At 39.6% G+C, this 22964-nt stretch overlaps 1 protein-coding gene across 2 annotated transcripts in view; it reads right to left on the bottom strand.

The window, feature by feature from the left end:
• LOC108682673 (regulator of G-protein signaling 20-like) overlaps positions 1–21609 on the bottom strand; it is a 35015-nt gene extending 13406 nt beyond the window's left edge. The window contains exons 1-3 of one of the 2 annotated variants that reach the window (XM_047883209.1): positions 19737–21609; positions 17121–17189; positions 10553–10614 (exon numbers count right to left, since the gene is read on the bottom strand). In XM_047883209.1, coding sequence (XP_047739165.1) covers positions 10553–10614; positions 17121–17189; positions 19737–19819 — 214 coding nt within the window. In that variant the 5' untranslated portion in view covers positions 19820–21609. Of the gene's footprint in view, positions 1–10552; positions 10615–15983; positions 16041–17120; positions 17190–19736 lie in introns of those variants that run through there. The other variant, XM_018171886.2, reaches the window with a different exon arrangement.
• Positions 21610–22964: the final 1355 nt, after the last annotated feature.

The raw sequence follows: 22964 nt of genomic DNA, 5'->3' as shown, positions 1-22964 counted from the left end.
ATGCTAGCAACCAATTAACGAAACGAGAGAAGAGTCATGCAGTATAAAGTGATCAGTATTTGGCTTTATAGGCACAATTGCACATGAGCAAGTATAAGCAGACCACGGGGCAAGGCGGGCTTTGACCGGTCTGCCGTGCAGGGGCAGCCCTCAGCGTGGTCTGCTCTGCAACGGCAGCCCTCAGCGTGGTCTGCTCTGCAGGGGCAGTCTTCAGCGTGGTCTGCTCTGCAGGCGCAGCCCTCATCTTGGTCTGCTCTGCACTAGCAGTCTTCAGCGTGGTCTGCTCTGCACTAGCAGTCTGCAGCGTGGTCTGCTCTGCACTAGCAGTCTTCTCACGTTCCTTATTTTGCAGCAAACGGCTGTAATATTTCTATATTCCTTTTGCACATTTTCACTGTAAATTTTCCGAGCTATAATCCTATATTATATACCTATATATTTTAATATATTTATAATGTTAATTACAACTATTATTGCCATTGCTTGGAAACAATGCAAGCCAGAGGCTAAGTTATTGAGTTGGTTATTTAACACTGCATGGCATCTCAAGCTCCCAACACATTTATCGCAATGAATGTTAAATGTAGTGCAATAAGAAATTTCAGATAAATACACAAATACATTTCACATGACTATTCACATGAATGAGGATATTCTTAGAGATTAAACGTATTTATACAAGAAGTAATTACACTTAGACTCATGCGCTCATGCAGATTTAGCAATAAAAATTCGGGACAAATTTTGTACATTACACACTATGTTTTTTATGAATTATTTTTATGATTCGCGGATCAAGCCCTAAAAAGTGCACCATTTTCCCCGTATCTCAATATTCCTGCAGCAACAAACAATAGCAGGCAGGAGGCAAGCATAAGCCTTTGATGAGCTACCGTGTGCCGAGTGCAAAGTTTACGCCAAAGTAAACACGACGCCCTGAACACACGACGTGCGCAGGCGCTACACATTCTTATCGAGTTGTTGTTAATAGCCTTAAGCTATTGCATACGCATGAGACTTGAACATAAGAGAGTGAAGTACATGTACTCTGAACTGCTCTCAAGAGCTGAAAACCAACATCGCTGAACAGCTGAAAACAAGCATCACGAAAGAGCTGAAATACAATATGACTGAATATCTGAAAACCAGCATAGCACATAAGCTGAAAACCAAAATCACTGAAGGGTTGAAAGCTAACATCTCTGACAGCTAAAAATAAAAGAAAAACACTGAAATGTTGAGAATTGAAATAATCAGAAGAGGTTTTAGTTTCAAGATGGCAAGCGAGTGTTTAACTGCAGCACACGAAGCAAAGGTAATGAGAAACTTGAGTTTTTCTTACGAGGTCACATGGTCAAAACTAATAAAATACCGTTAATGTACAAAATCGTTCAGGTCTCATTCACATCTTATAGCAAACGTGAGGGCACGCTAATTACAGAGAACGCAGAGGGCAAACTGATGACAACAGACGCCGACACTTTGTGGTGAACAGGAAGCCATCCGCCCACAGCACAACACGGCCGCTCATTTGACTGCGGTGATGCAGCGTGCAGAATAAAACAACCGACAAGACAACACTCATAGGAGCAAAGAGTGATAAAATTGATCCACACAAACTATGAAAAACTAATTAAATCTATTTTAATGACAACGAGAAATAAAAAATTGCGAAGAAACTTCGTTGAAATTTAACAATTGATGGTAGATTAATGTAATGGTTCTTGATGTGAAGACGATGCCAAACCGATTATATCAAGACAGTAGCTTGCGACTCAATCTCAATAATGTAAAATATCTCGTGGTTTCACCGCCATCCTTCCATGATCAATAGTTTTTTGACCAAGTTCTGAGAAATATCGATGTTTTTAAGGTGTCATGGGAACACAAAATGTACTTTTATTGCTAAAGCATTAAATTTCATGGGTTAAATCTCTAGGGGTGAACATATAGATATCGACAGTATTATTGAAAATAACGAAATTTTCCATGTAATTCGTTTATAATTTTTTTTATTTATTCCATTGCAACTTAATAGCACGATTTTTTAGTTGAAACAATTTTCTTCATACCATTATTATTATTATTATTCATAATAATAGTATTCAATTAATAATATTATTATAACTAACTCTTCATAAAATTATTTTTATTAAGATATTTTTCACAATATTATTATTAACCTCCCCGCTATTAACATTATTAAAGCAACCTGCTCTTTGGTTGCTTAACCTGCTTTTTTTTAACAAAAATTTGGTTCAAACACTATAAATATCAATGAAAGATTTGGAACATTGCTGGAGTGTAATAACGCAATAAGCTACAAAGTCTGACTGCATCGAATCTTTAGGTAAAAATGGATAGGGAGCAACCGTACTTGAATAGAAATATTTTAACATAGTTCCTAAAACATTTAATTAACATCTCACGTTCACGTCTTTAATCACAACATTAAATTTCATCGCGTTGAGATTATAATAGTTCACTTCTTTTAAACACTTTCGGGGCATTTTCTATAATTATTACATACATATAATAAGGTGCAATTTTTAAAGCGCATTCGAAAGAATAGCTAACCCATATATTTAGGTTGTGACCACCTTCACCACAATAAATTTTGACAAACCTTGTAACCATTAATATTCCAACATTTACAACCTGAAATATTCCGCTCCATGAAAATTTCGAATTAAAAAACTCATTTTAGTTACATTAAAATACTTATTTATTGAATTAAAACGCTTCTCCTCTTCATGTTGCTTCCTGCAAATTCTGAGCTCACGTCGGATCCAATTCGCACATAAAAGCATTTCAGCGGACTCTGCAGACGCTCACCTCTGATCCGCCATTTGAGCACGGGTGAAACGCAAAGTAATTTTTGCAAGCGGCAATCACACCGATCCAGCGGATTGATCCGCGCACTTGATCCGTTTAAGGCGGTGCATTCGTGAGCTCACGCAAATATAAAGAGAATCTCCTCTTTGCCGACGCGGGTTCTGTGCCGGTCTTCCCTTGAGGGAGGAAGGGATTAGGGGAAGAAACGAATGAAGCGGTAGTACAATGGGAGGGTAAGGATAACGTCTTCTGAGAAAACATGTGAAAATGAGACGGAGGAGTAGCAGTTGGATATAAGAGACATTGGATTTGGATGATGAAAATGCACACATGAGATGAGACCAAAACATGGAGTGACACTATATGCATGGAGCACCATCATGTGAGTCGGCACAGAGACCGGGATGCTACAACGCTACTTGGCATCGGATGGCACAGAAATTAAGGAGAAGCAACTTTTTCGAGATCTCGGAGTGTCGATGAATGCCGAAGCCACATTCGTTGACCACATCAACGAAATAGTTGCGCGAGGCAGATAACGGATGGAGTGAATCCAGCGGAAAGTTCGAACGATAGAAGCAGCGCCAATGATTACACTCTTCAGAGCCTCATTTTCCCCAATCTTAAGTACTGCCGCCAGCTTTGGCGCCGCTCAAGGCGGGCGCGGTGCCTAACTGGAGTCAGTCCAGCGTACCTTCACGTCCAGGATCAGCGGTTTTAGGAAGCTGGAGCTGAACTACTGGAGCAGGTTGAAACACCGGGGACTGTACTCATTGGAGAGAAGAAGAGAGAGATATATTACACTATACACTTGAAAGATGATAACCGGACTGGCTCCCAACTATGTAAGTAAGACCTCCAAAATAGTGACATTACAACGAAAGGAGGAGACTGCAGGATTCCTCCATTTAATAACCGAGCTGCGGCCAGAGTACAGACCCTTCGTGGGTGATCACTGTCCGTGGTAGGACGGAGGCTGTTAAATGCCTTGCTAAAGATGCTGAGAGGAGGGGAGTTCACCTTTGCGACATTCGAGAGACGACTGAACAAGTTATAAGTCTTGAATCGACCATTTATGGGAAACTATCCTCAGCAAGTGACAAGCAATAGCATCTTTCATCAGCTGTCCCAAAGGAGTCAGGTAGAGGGAATACGGCCAACGTTACATCCGCGACCCGCGGGCGGGGCGACCTGCCCATCGAAGACTTGAAGACGGAGGTCTACGAACGCTGCGCATCAGCGTGACCGTGAACTGACTCCTAAACTCATCATAAGGTCATACGTGCTGTGTCTGCATATGTCCCAGTGCTGAGTGTGTAGATGTCTCAGTGCTGAGTCTGTAGATGTCTCAGTGCTGAGTCTGTAGATGTCTCAGTGCCGAGTCTGCAGATGTCTCAGCCCAGATATTGCGTATGTCTCAGTGCTGAGTCTGTATCTTTTCTTCTTAGCTCATAAAATCGTCCCGCTCTTTAAGCCTCCTCCATTCTAGAATTCTAAGCCTTCTCTACCCGTATCCTCCTACCGCTGTATGTGCCGGTATCTATAATGGTGTTCCAATAACTGAGACAAACAGGAACGATTTCGCCGGAAACCATGGTGTTCATTATCACACAGTTCAGCTGCTTCCATGTACTGGACAAGCCTCCTGGCCACTACTTCCTCATAAGCCTTGATCACCTGTGAGGTGAAGATCACTTCACGGGTCTGTATGCAATTTTGAGGTCTGTCCATTGGATTTCCTTTGTGGCTTGGCGTTAGGTTTTGCGACATTCGAGAGACGACTGAACAAGTTATAAGTCTTGGATCGACCATTTATGGGAAACTATCCTCAGCAAGTGACAAGCAATAGCATCTTTTATCAGCTGTCCCAAAGGAGTCAGGTAGAGGGAACACGTCCAACGTTACATCCGCGACCCGCGGGTGGGGCGACCTGCCCATCGAAGACTTGAAGTGAACTGACTCCGAAACTCATAATAAGGTCATACGTGCTGCGTCTGCATATGTCCCAGTGCTGAGTCTGTAGATGTCTCAGTACCGAGTCTGCAGATATCTCAGTCCAGAGTTTGCGTATGTCTCAGTGCTGAGTCTGTATCTTTTCTTCTTAGCTCATAAAATCGTCCCGCTCTTTAAGCCTCCTCCATTCTTGAATTCTAAGCCTTCTCTACCCGCATCCTCCTACCGCTATATGTGCCGGTATCTGATGGTGTTCCAATAACTGTGACAAACAGGAACGATTTCGCCGGAAACCATGGTGTTCATTATCATAGAGTTCAGCTGCTTCCATATACTGGACAAGCCTCCTGGCCACTACTTCCTCAAAAGCCTTGATCACCTGTGAGGTGAAGATCACTTCACGGGTCTGTATGCAATTTTGAGGTCTATCCATCGGATCTCCTTTGTGGCTTGGCGTTAGTTGGACCACTTGGTAAGCTTGATAGCTCATATAATTATGTCAGTTCAGAGCGTTTGGTATTTGAAATTATATTGAACTAGTCTTATGGGCTATCGAGGTGCACCCAAGGGAACAGACAGCTGCATTATTACGGAACTTAATTCGTTTGAGTTTGAAATTGAATTTTAATATTGCATAGCTTTTCTGCATGACAGTGATGTAGCAGACGTGAGGTATGAACAGTTTAGGTCGATAAATAACCTACTAGAATCAAAATAGCATAAAAACGAAATGAAATTATCGTTCAGATCCAGCGCAAGTTTCTATCAGCACTGAAACAAAAAGTAAACCTACGTCTCTTGGCCTCGGAAATCAACGATAACACACGCGTTGGCGCAAGATTTTTCCCGACATATTTGCATCCAACACAGAATAAATTTAATTTCAGATAAAATTTTACCTCATAGGTATTTGAAAACGAATTTATCCCCTAATGGAAGTATTATAGAAAATATACATAAAATACTAGTTCCTTTGGTGTTCAAATGATCTTTCACACGCTGAAAGCCAATTGACGAAGTTAAATATAAGAATTCCCTAAGGCAGATATCGTTGACAGATGGCATTTTTATTGCTTCTATAAGCTCATCAGTAGACGAGGAGCACTCGTCGCGCTCATAAAAACTCTTCTAAGCAAGACGCTCTATGACTATAAAGGTTCATTGCATGAGAAATGCAAGTCTCAATGGCATCGCCTGGAATATTATTAGTATTTGAGGCAAGCACTCGAGCTCATTTTAGTGAAAACTGACTAAAGATACGCAAATAGTTTACCAGGCTATTGTTCCTAAGCAAACTAAGCCTCAGAGATACTTCGTGATGTAACTTCGGAGTATCCAGGATACTCTACTTCTTCGTGCCACTGTTTAGCAAGTTCATTATTGCTGAAAATTGGTCGACATTCAGCTGAGTCAAGCGTTCAGGTGACGGAGGATTCAGTAGCAGCACAGCGATGTTCTATCACGAGAGTCGCACTTAATTACCTCAGCTGACACCGTCCTGACGCCCCGTACCTGATATCAGCATCGCTCGGCCGGTGATACAAACACCACCAATGGAATGTGGCACCACGCATTACTGGAGTTGTGGTGGTCATCACACTTCCATGGAAGAGTTTTCTTTCTTCAGCTGCCTTCATTCTAGATTGTTTTCTCGACGACCAAGTCATAGCGAACATAAACGCGATAACATTCATACAGAATAATTTTACTTTTAGACATGAAAAGAGCGGTTGATTAAAGCCTGCGACATTTGTGGGCACCCAACGCGAGCGATAGGAAGTTTAGACGTCGCGAACAATGCTTCGCCATACCCGCCATAAGGCAGAGCACCGAGCTAACGATGCCCAGAAGTTTGCAGCAAACTAGCGACTATAGCTCCAGGATAGTCCACATAAATCATACCCAGTCTGATACGTACCAACTCCAGGGTAGTGGCAAACGATGATGATATCTAAAACTTTGAAGGTCAACTCCCTTGGAACGATGACGAAGAACAATTGAAATGAAACCAATCAAACCATATTGTTTTCAACAGAAGACCGGCCTTTCAGCTGAAGAAATGCTACTTAATTGTTACTTGACACAATTGACTCTACAGCAACTATATGTTTTGCGTGAATGCTTTAACCGATGGTGATTGGCCAACAAATCGTCATTTGCTGAAATACCTATTTTCGATGGAGGCATAAGTATGTCAGCGATTTAAAAATGCTTCCGGCTTTAATAATTTTATATAATTTTATATACGCTCGCAACACATTTGAAGTAAGTAATTAAATTGAAGCATAAGTATCACACTAACACGAAGATGCAGTCGCACCTAAAATTTAAACTGGAACCTTCAAGGAGAGCTACGCCGACGTCTTGCTGCAGCTCAGGAAGGGCAGCAGGGGATTTAAGCTTTAACGCTTGTGTTTGCCGATATACGATATTGTGTCAGGCTTTGCTTGCCATCGACTTGCGTGTGTGTGTGCAAGGAACAAGCTGAGAAAACCTACGGCCGCCTCTGCACAAAATCTTCCACTGCTGTGAACAAGCCAGGTGTTTTGACAGCAAGTCTTCCCTCGAGAATATTTCCAGTCACGCGTGGAGTTACGGCACTCACAATATTATGAGAGCTGAAGACAACAATTATTTTGATGTCACACGTAGTCACACGACCGAACTTCAAAATTGATGTCACACGACCGAACTTCAAAAATTATAATCAGTGAACGTAAAAAATGAACTGAACAAAATGAACTGAATGAATAAAACGTGCCACTTGTGGGGTTAATTAATTTCAGGTGTTTATCTATAACATTCAAGGGAACGACACATTTACTAGCAGAAAATCGCAAATTCAATATATAGCACTTGATCGTGGCAGTTGCATCAAATTACATGGCATCGAGATACTACCAGTTTGAGACTTAAGCCGAACATAGTAAAGCACACAATTTACAAGTGGCAAAAAAATATTCTCGAGGCCGTAAGACCAGCAGACCACCGACGCTTCACAGAGAGCATATTCAGGTGCACACAAATGGTCACAACAATATTGGAGACGTCGCTACATATCCGCGGCAAACTCACTCGAAGCTCTGCAATGTCCTCTGCATTCAACTCCTTACATTTGTATAACCCCGGCCCTAGAACGCAATTGAAATTGTCCAGCGCCGATTCGCCTCTGCCGGTTTTTTGTAGCATTTTTATGTCCTCGACCAGCAGCGCTCGTTATGGCTCTGGCTGAACCACTTCATCGGGGGTAACGATTTTAAATCTCCTTAATAAGCCAATCAAAGCGATTTTCCCCTTAGAAACAGGCAGAATTCGTTTGGAACGGATGATGGATGGCGGCCGGATTAGGCTATTGAATACTTATCTAATTCGCGGTTATAGGCTGAGAGTACACTTTTTAAATTAACTTGCAATGTACTGTCAAAGATCATTTTCACATTATAACGTAAGATTTTAATTGCATTTCAAAAACCCAAAAATATAATTTACAAAGAAAAAAAGTGCACCTGATAAAGTAACTAAGTACACTGAAAAGACCTATTTATTTTAGGCTATTAGCAATTCGAATTAATTGTCATGTAACTATAGAAATATTTGACACTTCTATTAAAAGTACACATTGTTTATTTTCGACCGAAAAAGTGAGAATACGCGGGCTCTAAAAGTTGATTGCCTCATATATATAAAACAAATTGCACCAATGAAAAGTTCACTGAGAAGCAAGAACCGCAATGCAAATAAATGCGCAGAGGATGGCTGCTCGTACACAGCAAGGTAAAGTGCAGCGAGGCTGCGGCGCTGGCATTTAAGACACGAAGAAGCTACCATCGACCACGGGCGAGGACGCGACTGTAATATGCAGACGACGTCAGCGGGTAACCTTTAGGTCGATTTATTGAATATCCCGCGCGAGGGACTTTGCGGGGTAACTTTCCTGATCAGCGCTGGCATTGTCAGGAAACTTAAACAGGCCTGACACACGTTATTTGATTCACATGTATGATGTAACTCGCGGTTTTATAAATTATAGAAATTTATTATTTTTGTCGAGAAAGGCAGGGTGAACGGAGCTCTGTGGACCTCTCCTATATCAGCCTCTCCATAATAGCGTGAAAATTAAGCTAGAGAAGACATTTTTGAAAATATTCACTTCAAGATTGCAAACAGCGGGAGTAATAGGAAAGGAACACAGCTATAAACTATAAATACAAATCTAGGAGATAGATGGTAAATAAATCCAATATAAATGCGTTATCCTGTCAACTCAAATTATGTTATTGAAACAATACTCTTGTTCAGTAACAGTAATGAAATTAATTGAGGCAAGAAATATCCTAGAATGACGATGCCAATTCGGCCGAGACCACTTGACGGTAATTAATAAGGAAGAGCCTCTCACACCACCGCACATCCAAGCCGAAGGGAGCCCTTGAGTGTGGTTCAGTGAGACTCTTGGTCATCTCAGCTCAATTGATCTCTGAAGTCAATTCATTGTAATTCTGAATAAAAGAAAGGTTTTACCAATGTGTATTAAAACGACGTCGAGAAGACAATTACATGTACAGCTATTGTAAACGGCGAAGACACATGAGAAAAAAAGAAGAAAACGGCGAAGAAAATATATTACCTAAGATATTTGCTGAACCGAGATATAATAAATTTTAGGCAGAAATTTCCAAGCTTTTTGCAGTTCAAACGATTAAATTACTAGATGAGCATAGTTTTGCACAACCATGAACTCAAAACTTTTCGAAGTATGGCCAAGTTTGATCAATATCGGAGCTGTAAAAGTAAAAGAAATATAGTGGGAACAGAAAGCATACTTTAATGTCGATAAAGGCACTGCAGACTCACATTATTATGATTAAGTTAGCTTCAAATATCTTCCGTAAAACATTGAAGCATCGCTAATCCTTTCAGAACTTGAATTAATTGCAAATCCGAGGGCACTAATCATTTAATCAGATCTGAGGAGTTATTTCCATACGCGGGTGATTAAATTACTAGATGAGCATAGTTTTGCACAACCATGAACTCAAAACTTTTCGAAGTATGGCCAAGTTTGATCAATATCGGAGCTGTAAAAGTCAAAAAATATAGTGGGAACAGAAAGCCTACTTTAATGTCGATTAAGGCACTGCAGACTCACATTATTCTGATTAAGTTAGCTTCAAATATCTTCCGTAAAACATTGAAGCATCGCTATAATCCTTCCGGAACTTCAACTAATTGCAAATCCGAGGGCACTAAGCATTTGATCAGATCTGAGGAGTTATTTCCATACGCGGGCACATAAATAAATAGGCTTCCAATTAATGCATCCGAACCCTTAGCAAAATATGGCATGGAAATAAGCGACAGTTTGAATGACAATAAATATTGGGTACGCTTGTACGACAAATTAGTTGCCATAAAACTAATAATAATATAATTATTATTATTTACAGCAACTATAAATAATAATATAATTAGTTCAAATTAGTTGAATGATATGAATGTTTCAACAGAATTGAGGAAGAATATGATTTTTACTTAAATGTAATTACTGTTTTGGTTTTGCGAAAAAATATAGAACTTTATAAACAAATCGCCATTTAAATTAGGAACATTTTTAACAACCGAAAGAATCGAATTTTGTGTTAAAAAAACAATAAATCATTAGTGTTAAAAGAATTGAATAAATTATTCAACCAGCAATGAAATCAGGATTTCCATACTGGTTGAGAATCAGTTTAATTATAGAACAGGTGTGCAGCGGACTTACTTGAGTTGCGCATGAGTCGATCGAATGATTCACTCCACGCTCTGATCTCCTCCAACGACGGGCTGTTGGAAAAGAAAAATATCACTTAATTATCATCATTTAATTACAAATTCTTTCGCATGGAATGCGTCCCATAAGTCAATACTCACTCAAAAAAACCGAAGCCTCAACATTCTCGAGCATGTATGACCTACGCAACGTGCTCTCCCTGTAAAAAAGTAACTCCTTTCTTATCAGTGACTTCATGAAGCAACGAACAACATTTGATTCCATGATTCAAAAGGCCAAGGTGAATTTCAGAGCCAAAACATGAAATATTCACGAAGAAAGAGGCGGCGGCCGAAAGTCGGCAGCGGATATTTACAGCGCAGTTCTGCCAAGATTTCGTCGAACCGTCGGCGCGCGAGACCGCATGTAAATAAGCCTTGTGTCAGTCACTCAGAGTTTGTGTCAGTCACTCAGAGTTTGTGTCAGTCACTCAGAGTTTGTGTCAGTCACTGAATACAATGCAAAGATATTGTTGGCATAGCAAAAAAACATCGTCAGTTAAAATAATGTGGCGGGATATCATATTAGCATGTTCATATAAAGGCCCCGACATAAAACAAAGCAGTGTGGGATTGATACAATATGGATAGGTACATTTTCATGTCTGAAAGTTGAAAATTAACCGTGTAGAAACAATGAGAAGTGTATTCTTTGGAAATGCGTCATTACAAATTTAATACATCAATATCGAATCATCTCTTTATTTTAATCGCATGAAAATTAAATTAACATAGCCAGTATGTTAATTTTCATTGATGAATAGAATACATGTTTTCAATAGATGCATTATCTAACTAAGAAGGTAACTAGCAGCTATTCCTAATCGTAAGGCAGCAAATTTCAAGGTCTCCTGAATCCCGCTGATTCAATACTACACTACATCTTGGTTTAATACTTACTTCGCTTGTCTGCTTAAATCGCAAGTTATTCAAGAACTTAGAAGCAAGGACAATGTAAAGTAAAATCGAAAGTAACAAAAGCGGTTGGCTGCGCTCGCTTTCGTGCATCTCGAATTAATTAATTTGTGTTTCGCGTAACTCGATGAACAAAATATCAATTCTGACGCAGAATATAAAGCTCAGCTCCAGAGCGGCAATTACCGACGCTCACCTTAAATATCCCGCCTTCATCCCGCCATCGAAGCATTCTTGACGTGTTATTAAAGCCTGATGAATGTGAGGAGTTCGCGGCGGCAAAAGCCGTACGACATGGAGCAGAGAGCTATCAAAATTCACAGCCGCCGGTCGTTCATGGAGCGCCAGGCATCTTCATCAGCGCCGTCTCCATTCCAGCGAGCAGCAGCACTTAATAATTCACAGGCTGCAGAGTCCAGCTCGAGGCTATCGAGCACTGCGTGGTCGTGCAATATTTAGAGGATATATTCTATAGCGTATGAGAGTCTGTAGGTCAACACGTGGTAACGAAAAGAACAGAAAATCACGCTTGTGTTGAGATATCTTCTTTCGGGAAGCTTATTTGGTGAACATCTCAACGATTACCACAATTGATCTCATCGGTGACAAAAGCCTGGGCATTTCGGACAACGTGCAGGCTCTCGCTTTGCAGCCGCGTCGGTCAACAAGTATATAAAGATTATACAAGTAAGTGAGAGAGAATTACTCGGATTAGCACAAAGGCTCGAGGCTTACGTTGTTATTAGCAGAGCAAGTACAGTCAGAACAATGTACGGGTCATTCTGCCCAAATAGTGATATTGCCCCAATAATGACACTTGCTGTACGTAGCATTGCTAACTCCTATCCGATATAATCAAACTTGCTCAGGATGACCAGCATTAAGGGCAAAAAAAGCATTGCTATTTGAACGAAGCCCCACTGAATTGTCTGAGTGTAGAGCACCTATCAACATAGTATCCCTCACGCATGAAAAATGGCCAATAGAGTGGTCAAGGCTTCAGCTATAAAAATTTCTACAGTGACTAAGAATGAAATAAAATATACGTTTAAAAATTACTTTTTAAAGACAACTCTTCTAAAGAATCCAGTGTTTCCAATGTTACAGATGTACAATGAATTTCTAATTTTATTTTCGAATATTAAAAAAATTAATTTTTCAATTTTTTAATATATAATTTTTTCAAAATTATTTATTCTGTCAATTGATTCATGCATTGCCTCCAACTTCACACAAGTGTGCAAAAATTTCATATCAATTGGACAGGTAAAAGTGTGTCAAATATCAATGAGATTTGTAGCTGACATAATTATTTTTTAATTTTTTTTAATATTGAAAACATTTTAATTATTTACTTTGTCATTTGATTCATGCATTGCCTCCAACTTTACGCAAGTGTGCAAAATTTCAGATCGATAGGATAAGTAGAAGTGTATTAAATTTCGATTCCAAGATTTGTAGCAGACAGACAAACAAGAAGTGAAATTAAAGAGAAGTGTTGTAAAAAGGAATTGAACAACACAAATTTTGAACAACGCGAATTTGCTCTTAATAAGTAGCGGAATGGATCAGTGGAAGATTCCTAGTCAATTAATTGCTTTAGGAGCGAAACCAAATAAATTTCTGGAGCCATCGCCATGTCACTCTTATCCATTTAGTGACGAAATTTCTGACGAATCAAATGTATGACAACTAACGCAGCCAAATTCGTCCAGGTATCGAAGCAATAATATCGGAAAGCAATAAAACAGGTTAGACGCTCACGTGCGTAAGATACTAGACGCTCACGTACGTAAGATACTAGAAGCTCACGTAGTACGTAATATGCTAGACGCTCACGTACGTAAGATACTAGACGCTCACGTACGTAAGGTACTAGACGCTAACGTACGTAAGATACCAGACGCTCACGTATGTAAGATACTAGACGCTCACGTGCGTAAGATACTAGACGCTCACGTACGTAAGATACTATATAGGTAGATGCTCAAGTACGTAAGATACTAGACGCTCACGTGCGTATGATACTATATAGATGCTCACGTACGTAAGATACTAGACGCTCACGTGCGTATGATACTATATAGACGCTCACGTATGTAAGATACTAGACGCTCAAGTACGTAAGATACTAGATGCTCACGTACGTAAGATACTAGACGCTCACGTACGTAAGATACTAGACGCTCACGTACGTAAAGTAGTAGACGCTCACGTATGTAGGGTACTAGATATACTAGACGCTCACGTATGTAGAGTACTAGATGCTCACGTACGTAAGATACCAGACGCTCACGTATGTAAGATACTAGATGCTCACGTACGTAATACGTAAGACGCAGCAATTGCAGAAAATCAAACTCGGATGATGAACGAAAACATCCCGTCTACAGTAAAGCATGCGTGACCAAAATAGTAACTCATGCGATCAACCATATCACGTTGATCGATCGACTGTTGGTGTTTTTTATTCGGTTCTTTGATTATGCTATTTTTTCGGATATCAAATCTCAACTTGTATTTTAATTAAGTACATCATTCGTTTCGTTTTACGCTAATATTAATTAAAAAAATTACTTTCTAAGCGTTTATTTGTGTATTGACCCAGAACTTTTTAGCCCGATATAAATTCGTGACATGTACAAAGAATGAAGCTGTTGGCATACGCTGAGTTCTCTATATGCACAAAATGAATGAATTAGGGTATGCAAGACAAAAATCTTGGGCAAAATAACGAGTTGTTCGTCGCTGGAGGGAAAAAACGCCGCGCTGTCATTTCCAAGGACTGACAAGTGGCCTGAAATTCCAGAAATTTCCTCCACTGCGCAACTGCCGCCCCGTAATTAATTCGACCGCGAGAACAACTAAAGAATCTTTCGCAAATGCAGCAAATAAAAGGGCTGTTTCCAGATTTAGGTTCCACATATTTTATTCTTTCGAATTTTTTTCAGCGTATGACACGTATTTTATGATCTGTGAAAGTTTAAAATGGTTTAATAAGTAAGGAAATTTTGGATAAGAAGTCTTATGACGATTATTTTCAAAATGCAGCAGCTCCTGATCAAGTGCACTCTGTCATTAAACGAAGCTGACTCAGCGGAAGTCGTAAACTTCTCATAAAATTTCCACTTTAATTTTTGCGCATTTGAATTCCTCTTCCTGGGCTGCATTTTGACATAATACATTTCTCATAAAACACAAAATGAACATTCTAACAAAAACTAAAATGCCTTCTGAGGTTGACTTTCAAACCCAGTGAGGTTGATATTGGCAACTCATTTCCACGTCCGTATCTGCAACCCTCATGTATAAAAAAATTTAGTATTGCGATGCGTCTGTTAAAATAATCATAGCGCCGTTGTAGAAACGGCATTTCTTTTCGGTAAACAATGCTCCATAAAAAAGTAGTGGGATTTAACTGCATATCCCATCCGTCTTCAAAACAAAGCTTAACGAACGACATTCGACAAACATCTGTCCAGCGAGGATTTCTTCAAACCACAAATAAGTAGAGTATTTAATCCCATGATATTGTATAACTTGAAGGTGTCCAAATCCCGCTCATAAAATCGAGCTAGTACAACCAAAATTGCAATAATTTGTCAGCCCCACGAAAATTTAATAAAGATCTTAAAGGTGACATGTGACACAAAACGGTGGAATTTATCAAAATAACAAAATAAGATGTTGAGTTATGTGAGAATCTGATGCAAAAACTAGTTGGAATTAAAACATATACGCAATTCCAGCGCCTTTGTGGACAACTTTATGTACGATTATAAGTTTGATTAATTACAAGACCACATTTTCCAGTTTCAAAGGACTCGTGACATTCTAATAACAAATCAATCTATCAGGCTTTTACAATAAAATAAAAATAAAGGATAATCTGACCGGTGTTGAGTTTCGTGTATAAGCCTACACATTTACACGTATTTGTTATTCTCTTGCAAAAGTTTCTATGAATTGTTTCCTCAAGTTACCGATCGTTTCGAAAAAAGTATTTTATTCGAAAATTACCATTAGATGATAAACTGTTAAAAATCGCTCTATTAAAAACGAACGTAAAATTATGTTAGAGCAAAACTGAATTCCTTTGTGGCTTAGCCCATAAATTAATGCGTGACTATATAATTATTTATCCTTCAGCGTCCACTAATTGGGCGCTATTATGCTACAGGAATTATATTATCCAGCGCTTGTATAATGTGATGTACTCCTACAGCCAAAACATGGCCATTTTATTCTAAACACAAAGACTGATATTCATACGCCTGCAACTGAGGTAGCGCGTGCAGCACAGAGCCTCTGTAGCAGCGCAATATTCACACAGTACCAATGATAGCAAGATTCCATCAGGCTTTTTACGTTGAAATAACGTGGATTAAATGTTGTTTCAACGAAATTAACTCTTAATGAATGTTGTTTCAACGTCATTTGCCTGGAGGGGTAAGATGAGCAGTACTCACGGTGGGTCGCTGTCGCCGTTGATGTAGAAGCCTGGCCGCCCCATGCCGGAGGAGGAGGGGTGGCGCGCACTGGGGGGAGGGGAGGGGACGGTGAGTGAGCGGTTAGTGCAAGACATTTTGAAGAGATCTTGAGCAATATTGAAGGCATACAGAGTAATCCCGAAGTAAGAAAGAGTAATTCTGAAGCAATAGTGAGTCATATTGAAAAATGACGGAACAATACTGAAGAATTACAGAGTATGGTTGGAGAATTACAAAAAAAAGCTGAAGAATTACAAAGAATGGCAGGTGGATTACAGGGCATTTCTGACGAGTTTCAGAGGCAAGTTTAAGATTTAGTAAATAATTGTGTCTGAAGCACGACATACATCCAACAAACAACTAAAGTTGTCCGAAACAATTGACGACAAACATGGCCTGAAGTAATGAACATATCGAGTTCTCAAAACAGCTCATATAAGCCGATCAACATTGTAGCCTTTCTTAATTAATATGTGAATATCAAGATTGAGGCATCAAACAGTTCAACACAATATTAAATTCCGAAACTTTCATTTAATGAAGGATTGTAACTGTATTACACGCTGTTCGAAAAATCACCGTTAAACTTTATAACCGGCATTTCAGTGACCGGCCGGCACCTAAAAAACACCATGTCGCCGTTATTTATCACTTTTACACTAGAAACCCGTATAATATTGTAATGAAGTGTTGCTGCAAATTTCCCACTACTGTATGTCAGACTATGCAGTTTAAGTAGGACCGACTCTGACGTCGGTGTTAAGTTCAGTATAGCCGTCAGATACTATGCCGATCCCGACTTGCGTCCTGGTTCCTCTCTTATAGGATTTTGACTCAGACGCCAAGGTGAGTTGCGTGCTATGGTGGTGAAATATAGCTTGGAATACTTGATGAAATATCGTGATTTTTGTGTATATACGACTTGTCATGCGTATATATTTACTCTCTGTTTTCTGTTGTAGGATCGTGCGTTTTCTCAGATCTCAATGCTCTAGCTCTCTCCTCGCATTTTGCTCTCATCGCACTTTAGCTTCCTCCGCATTTAATTTGTTAGTTCATTTCATATGCCGCACCTCTGTAAAATCATTAGTGTTATTTGTTTATATTATTACTCACGGTGGGTCGCTGTCGCCGTTGATGTAGAAGCCTGGCCGCCCCATGCCGGAGGAGGAGGGGTGGCGCGCACTGGGGGGAGGGGAGGGGACGGTGAGTGAGCGGTCAGTGCAAGACATTTTGAAGAGATCTTGAGCAATATTGAAGGCATACAGAGTAATCCCGAAGTAAGAAAGAGTAATTCTGAAGCAATAGTGAGTCATATTGAAAAATGACGGAACAATACTGAAGAATTACAGAGTATGGTTGGAGAATTACAAAATAAAGCTGAAGAATTACAAAGAATGGCAGGTGGATTACAGGGCATTTCTGACGAGTTTCAGAGGCAAGTTTAAGATTTAGTAAATAATTGTGTCTGAAGCACGACATACATCCAACAAACAACTAAAGTTGTCAGAAACAATTGACGACAAACATGGCCTGAAGTAATGAACATATCGAGTTCTCAAAACAGCTCATATAAGCCGATCGACATTGTAGCCTTTCTTAATTAATATGTGAATATCAAGATTGAGGCATCAAACAGTTCAACACAATATTAAATTCCGAAACTTTCATTTAATGAAGGATTGTAACTGTATTACACGCTGTTCGAAAAATCACCGTTAAACTTTATAACCGGCATTTCAGTGACCGGCCGGCACCTAAAAAACACCATGTCGCCGTTATTTATCACTTTTACACTAGAAACCCGTATAATATTGTAATGAAGTGTTGCTGCAAATTTCCCACTACTGTATGTCAGACTATGCAGTTTAAGTAGGACCGACTCTGACGTCGGTGTTAAGTTCAGTATAGCCGTCAGATACTATGCCGATCCCGACTTGCGTCCTGGTTCCTCTCTTATAGGATTTTGACTCAGACGCCAGGGTGAGTTGCGTGCTATGGTGGTGAAATATAGCTTGGAATACTTGATGAAATATCGTGATTTTTGTGTATATACGACTTGTCATGCGTATATATTTACTCTCTGTTTTCTGTTGTAGGATCGTGCGTTTTCTCAGATCTCAATGCTCTAGCTCTCTCCTCGCATTTTGCTCTCATCGCACTTTAGCTTCCTCCGCATTTAATTTGTTAGTTCATTTCATATGCCGCACCTCTGTAAAATCATTAGTGTTATTTGTTTATATTAATTTGCCGTTCATCTCTAATAAACTTAAAACGTTTGTTCGAGTAACTATCCGCTCAGTCCAAGCTCTTGCTGATAAAACCAATAGGGAAGTTGCATTTAATTTCCGGTCATTGGTGGACGTGACAATTAGACCATCCGAACTTTGAGGTGACGCGATTAATTAGCTATTATTCAATATTAGTTCGTCACAAATATTAAAAAACGGCGAAAAGGTTCATTTTCACGAGCAGCCTGTTGCTAGAACGCCGTTGAGACCATTTTTCTCGGTTATTTCGAACAGCGTAGAGAACTTTTACAGGCTTTCTTGAAGGAGCCCGCTCGGACACTAACACCGATAAATGCTAATAGCAATCTTACAAATTGTTATCGACATTAAAGAGCTCTGCGTAAAAAGCGATGAGATATCAAGAGCGCCCCAATCAAATCAGACGCCTGCAAAATTAATAATAGTGTATTCAATTTAAAGTGCATCTCATCTGTGTTGAAGTTCAGATTAAAGATCAGCTCATCTTTGTTGAAGTTTAAATTAAAGTTCGACACATCTCATCAAATGCACTAATACATGTAAACTTTTAACAAATTTAAAGAATACCTCGGATTTGTGTCGAGTTTCTATAGATCATACTAGATTTATTGCTGAAAATTCAAGTGAAAGTCAGGGCAAAATGCTAGCAGTTGGCTTATCATCCTTGCAGCTGCAGCTTCTATGCATAGCGTGTAGCACTGGTTTACTTGATTAGTTTTCATTATCGCTCCGTCAGTACGAGCCATTTATTATCTCGGCGCTGTCCATTACGGTACGGCGAGGAGACATTGGACATATTCTAATAGTAATAGGCTACAATGCCAATTTAAATTTGTACTAGGAGTTAGTACCATACGTATTTGTCTATCCTGACTTTGCAGACATATTTGCAAATTAATTTTAACCTGTGGCTTGAGGCCCATGACTGTTGCTGTGGCCTGTGAGACTAGTCAAATGTTGGCGAACCTTTTGTTCTGTTACATGATGGCTGGTATTAAATTTTCTGTTTTCCGTTTACAAAGTTTTATTGGCCGTGAAAACCATAGAAAACCTGAAGACCATCACATGGGACGGTTCGTAAACAACCGTAGGCTGGATAATGGACTCCAGCGGTTAATATCTTCATGTAAATTAGAAAGGACATCTGTGAGTCAGTTTAGTGTACACATTCAATACCCAAGATTGCATACATTACAGTGGCAATGTCACTGCTCCTGATTTTGATCGGAAAACATTAAGACACTTGAAAAACATTAGACATCTATTAAGACACTTTGAAAAAGACTAGACAATTGGAAGACCGTGAGTGGGATTTTGCGCTATGTACCCTGGAGCTTGAGACGTACTAACTTCTCAAGAGGGATCATGATCTGTTAATAATAAAAGACTTGACAAAGACAATAGACACCTTGAATACCGCTAACCCTATCTTGCCCCATGTACCCTGAGTCTTGAGACGTACCCTCTTCTCAAGCGGTTGACGATATTGCGCCACCTCGAGAGCCGCCCTGAAGAAGATTTTCCAGGGGCGCCACTGGAGGACATGGTGATGACTGCACACGCCACGATTGCGGGGCGGGAACAACACGTGTGGTGGCAACGCTTCTAATGCGCCATGGATTAGGCGCTTTAATCGCACGACAGCTCCATACTGCGCAAACTTGAGGTCATAACGATGCAATTTCTGAACCACGAGCACCAGATACGGAGGAGCACCAAACGCAAGAAAGAATGATCGATAATGAGTTATTTGGTGGAACACCACACGATTAATCTCGTCGATATAATCAAGTCATTCACTGTTCCACTGGTTGAACGAGTATTGACACTGTTAAATAGCTCTTCGTAGGTCATGGAGTCCATTTTAATACTTACAAATCATAAAAAAAAACAGGTTCACAGCAGCACGCTCGGCTGCGTGAAGACCAGATTTCTCATCGCTACGTTCACGTTATCGGCTCCAGGATAAAGCGTCGTCAGTTTCCGGATTTGCTCAGAGTGAGTCTGAGGTAGAATTGTTCTACCACGCCGAACGTCAAACTCCATTGGTCACTCTCAGCACTTTGCATGCCTAATTGTGTAATACTCTAAAGTTGAACGTTTACTTATTTCAAGTTTACATAATTTCATAAGTCGCTTTTTTAATAATATCGAAAATATATCGAATAAAATATAGTTTGTTCGACGAATCAGCCCCGACTTGGTTCTACACTAGTTATACGTTTCAAGAACAAAATAATGTCTTCTATGAATAGTGAGAGCAATTCGTGATCTCACAAAACTTTTTCAGAGTCGGTACTTTTTCAGAGTAAATCTACTAGCTATACAAGAGACATGCCATTTACAACCAGAGATTCAAACCTCCACTCCGAATTTTTTCCAGGTGTGTCAATTCAAGCTACTCAAATCGTAGATTTATATGTCATTTTCATGATCTTTGCACTAATCTCTTCACTAACCCCCAACTAAGAAGTTGGTGTCCACCACAAATTTTCCGGAAGAACGGTAAAATTTTTTGGTTTCCATCTTGACAGGACCGACGTATTACGGAAAATTTTGATGAAAATGCAATAAATTAGATAAAACATTAATAATTAATTTGAAGAATAGTTCACAATCATACAAAGCTAATCTACTTACGTCCATGATCTCACGACTTCGTCGTATCACTGATAAAACAAAACCAGGCAACCTACGCACTCATGTAAGTGGTCATTGACTGAGCGCACCCCCGCTTCCGTTACTTGTTATCAGGAAACATCACACGTACGAACTTTGCCTTCTTATATGTAGCGATCAAGCGTAATTCGTCAGTATTAGCACTGTATTTGAACCTAGAAATAAATAATTTCCCATAGCGATGCATAAATATGCAATGGGTGTTCAGCCATAGTAGTTCAAACACTTTCTACCCTCAATACTTTTCAAGGTAAAAAACACACAAAATTTTGTTCTTCTACCGCAACATGATCATTTCATTCTTAGCGAAGATGCTATTCGTAATTAATAGACTTGACTAGATTCCAATACCCATTCGGCATCGGAGAAGCTGTATCGTATTTTTTCTTCACATAGCGTTTTTTTTTTTTTAAGAAGTGTGGTTGAAATGTTCTTGCAATAAGGCACGAGTAGATCTCTAAGCTACTAAAACACTACGAGAAATTATCAGAACAGCTGAAGAGATTCGCGCGAGTAACTGCTGGCGTCGTGAAGACCTATATAGTTACAATTACTTATAAATGAATGTTGTCACTCGTGTAATATGCAACAATGATTTGAAATATCAAGTTCCGAATCGCTCACGAGAAAAGGCTTTATAAACATATGGTATACTCTGTTAAGGAAAAAAATGAGGTTAGCATGGTCATTAAACAATAACATCTACTTCATTAGAGGCAATTTTAACAATTTACCTTTATCAGAATGAACAACAGTTTTCTACAAACATATTCACCGTAAAAAATAACGTTTGAATCTGGCAGCTGTTGCACAGAAAATCAATGATGCGTACAAGTGAACAGGCCCCTAATGATGCGCTTAATTATTCATTTGGACCTGACCAAGGCGAAATCATAACAGTGTTATACTATCCTGCTAATTACAAACTCTAAAGTAAATAATTCAGTTCTAATAACCAAGCGCTTCGGCGGCCAGTAACGGAGCAACGGCTGCACAAATACGAGAGAAAGAGAGCGGCAAACACACGCCTGACGTCACAGTCCGGCGTCACCGCAGTCCGCTATCTTTATGGATATCTCGGCACCGCCTCGTAAGGTAGCAACGCAACTTACTCAACGTGTCCTTCTTAGTTTAATGATAGTAATTCAGTGACTTATTATGTTTTGCTGCGTTATCAATCAAGTTCTCAAGTGTCTTCAATGTCCGATGATTGAATAGCTAAATGATACGATTTTTTTGCCAAATATAATCGTTTTTCGTGCATTTCCGTAAGTAGTAAAATGTATTGTACATTCAGATGAGAGCAGAAATTAAGAAGTTTTAAATATGTTGTGCCTATTAAGATGCAAGTGAGCGCTGATGGCATAGGTATGCCATAGTGGTCGAATAACTTGAAATAACACAAAAAAACTCAGCAATCTGGCATGCAACGACATATAAATTAGTTAAAAACACCTAGTTCCTGCGTTAAAAACGCCTAGTTCCTGCCACGCCACGATATCAAAGGCATACACGGATGTTGGAAGTGATGCACGCACGTATGTAATTATACCGGCATTATCAATGAAGATATATGAATGAAGGTCGGTCATGGAGGCTAGTAGCAGCTGCTACGTACAGCTGTCCATGCACGTGACCGCTCACTACAGCTCGGTATCTCTTCAACAGTGCGCGCGCATCGTCAATGACCCAGTCATTAATCAGTTTCTCACGGTGTCAGATAACTGTATAACTTACAGTAAATGCGTTATATTCTATAAAAATTGGCAGGGTAAAACACTTTCTATATACCTATCTAAAATATATCTGACACTGTGGTCGTCAAAACAATTTCCCTTTTCCTCCTTGACAGAAGTTCGAATTGATTGAGTGGCCTGGACTAAACTACAATCGAACTTCTAGATTTGGTTACGAAATTTTGGTCCATGTAACCCAGCACGCTTTCTAAGTCCACAGAAAAAGTTTTTTTTTATTACAGTGAAATTTTTAGCATCGAATTCTGCATGTGTAT

The sequence above is a fragment of the Hyalella azteca genome, unplaced genomic scaffold (assembly GCF_000764305.2).
Source record: "Hyalella azteca isolate HAZT.00-mixed unplaced genomic scaffold, Hazt_2.0.2 contig12241, whole genome shotgun sequence".
NCBI lineage: Eukaryota > Metazoa > Arthropoda > Malacostraca > Amphipoda > Hyalellidae > Hyalella > Hyalella azteca.
This window is presented reverse-complemented; position numbering and strand designations above follow the sequence as displayed.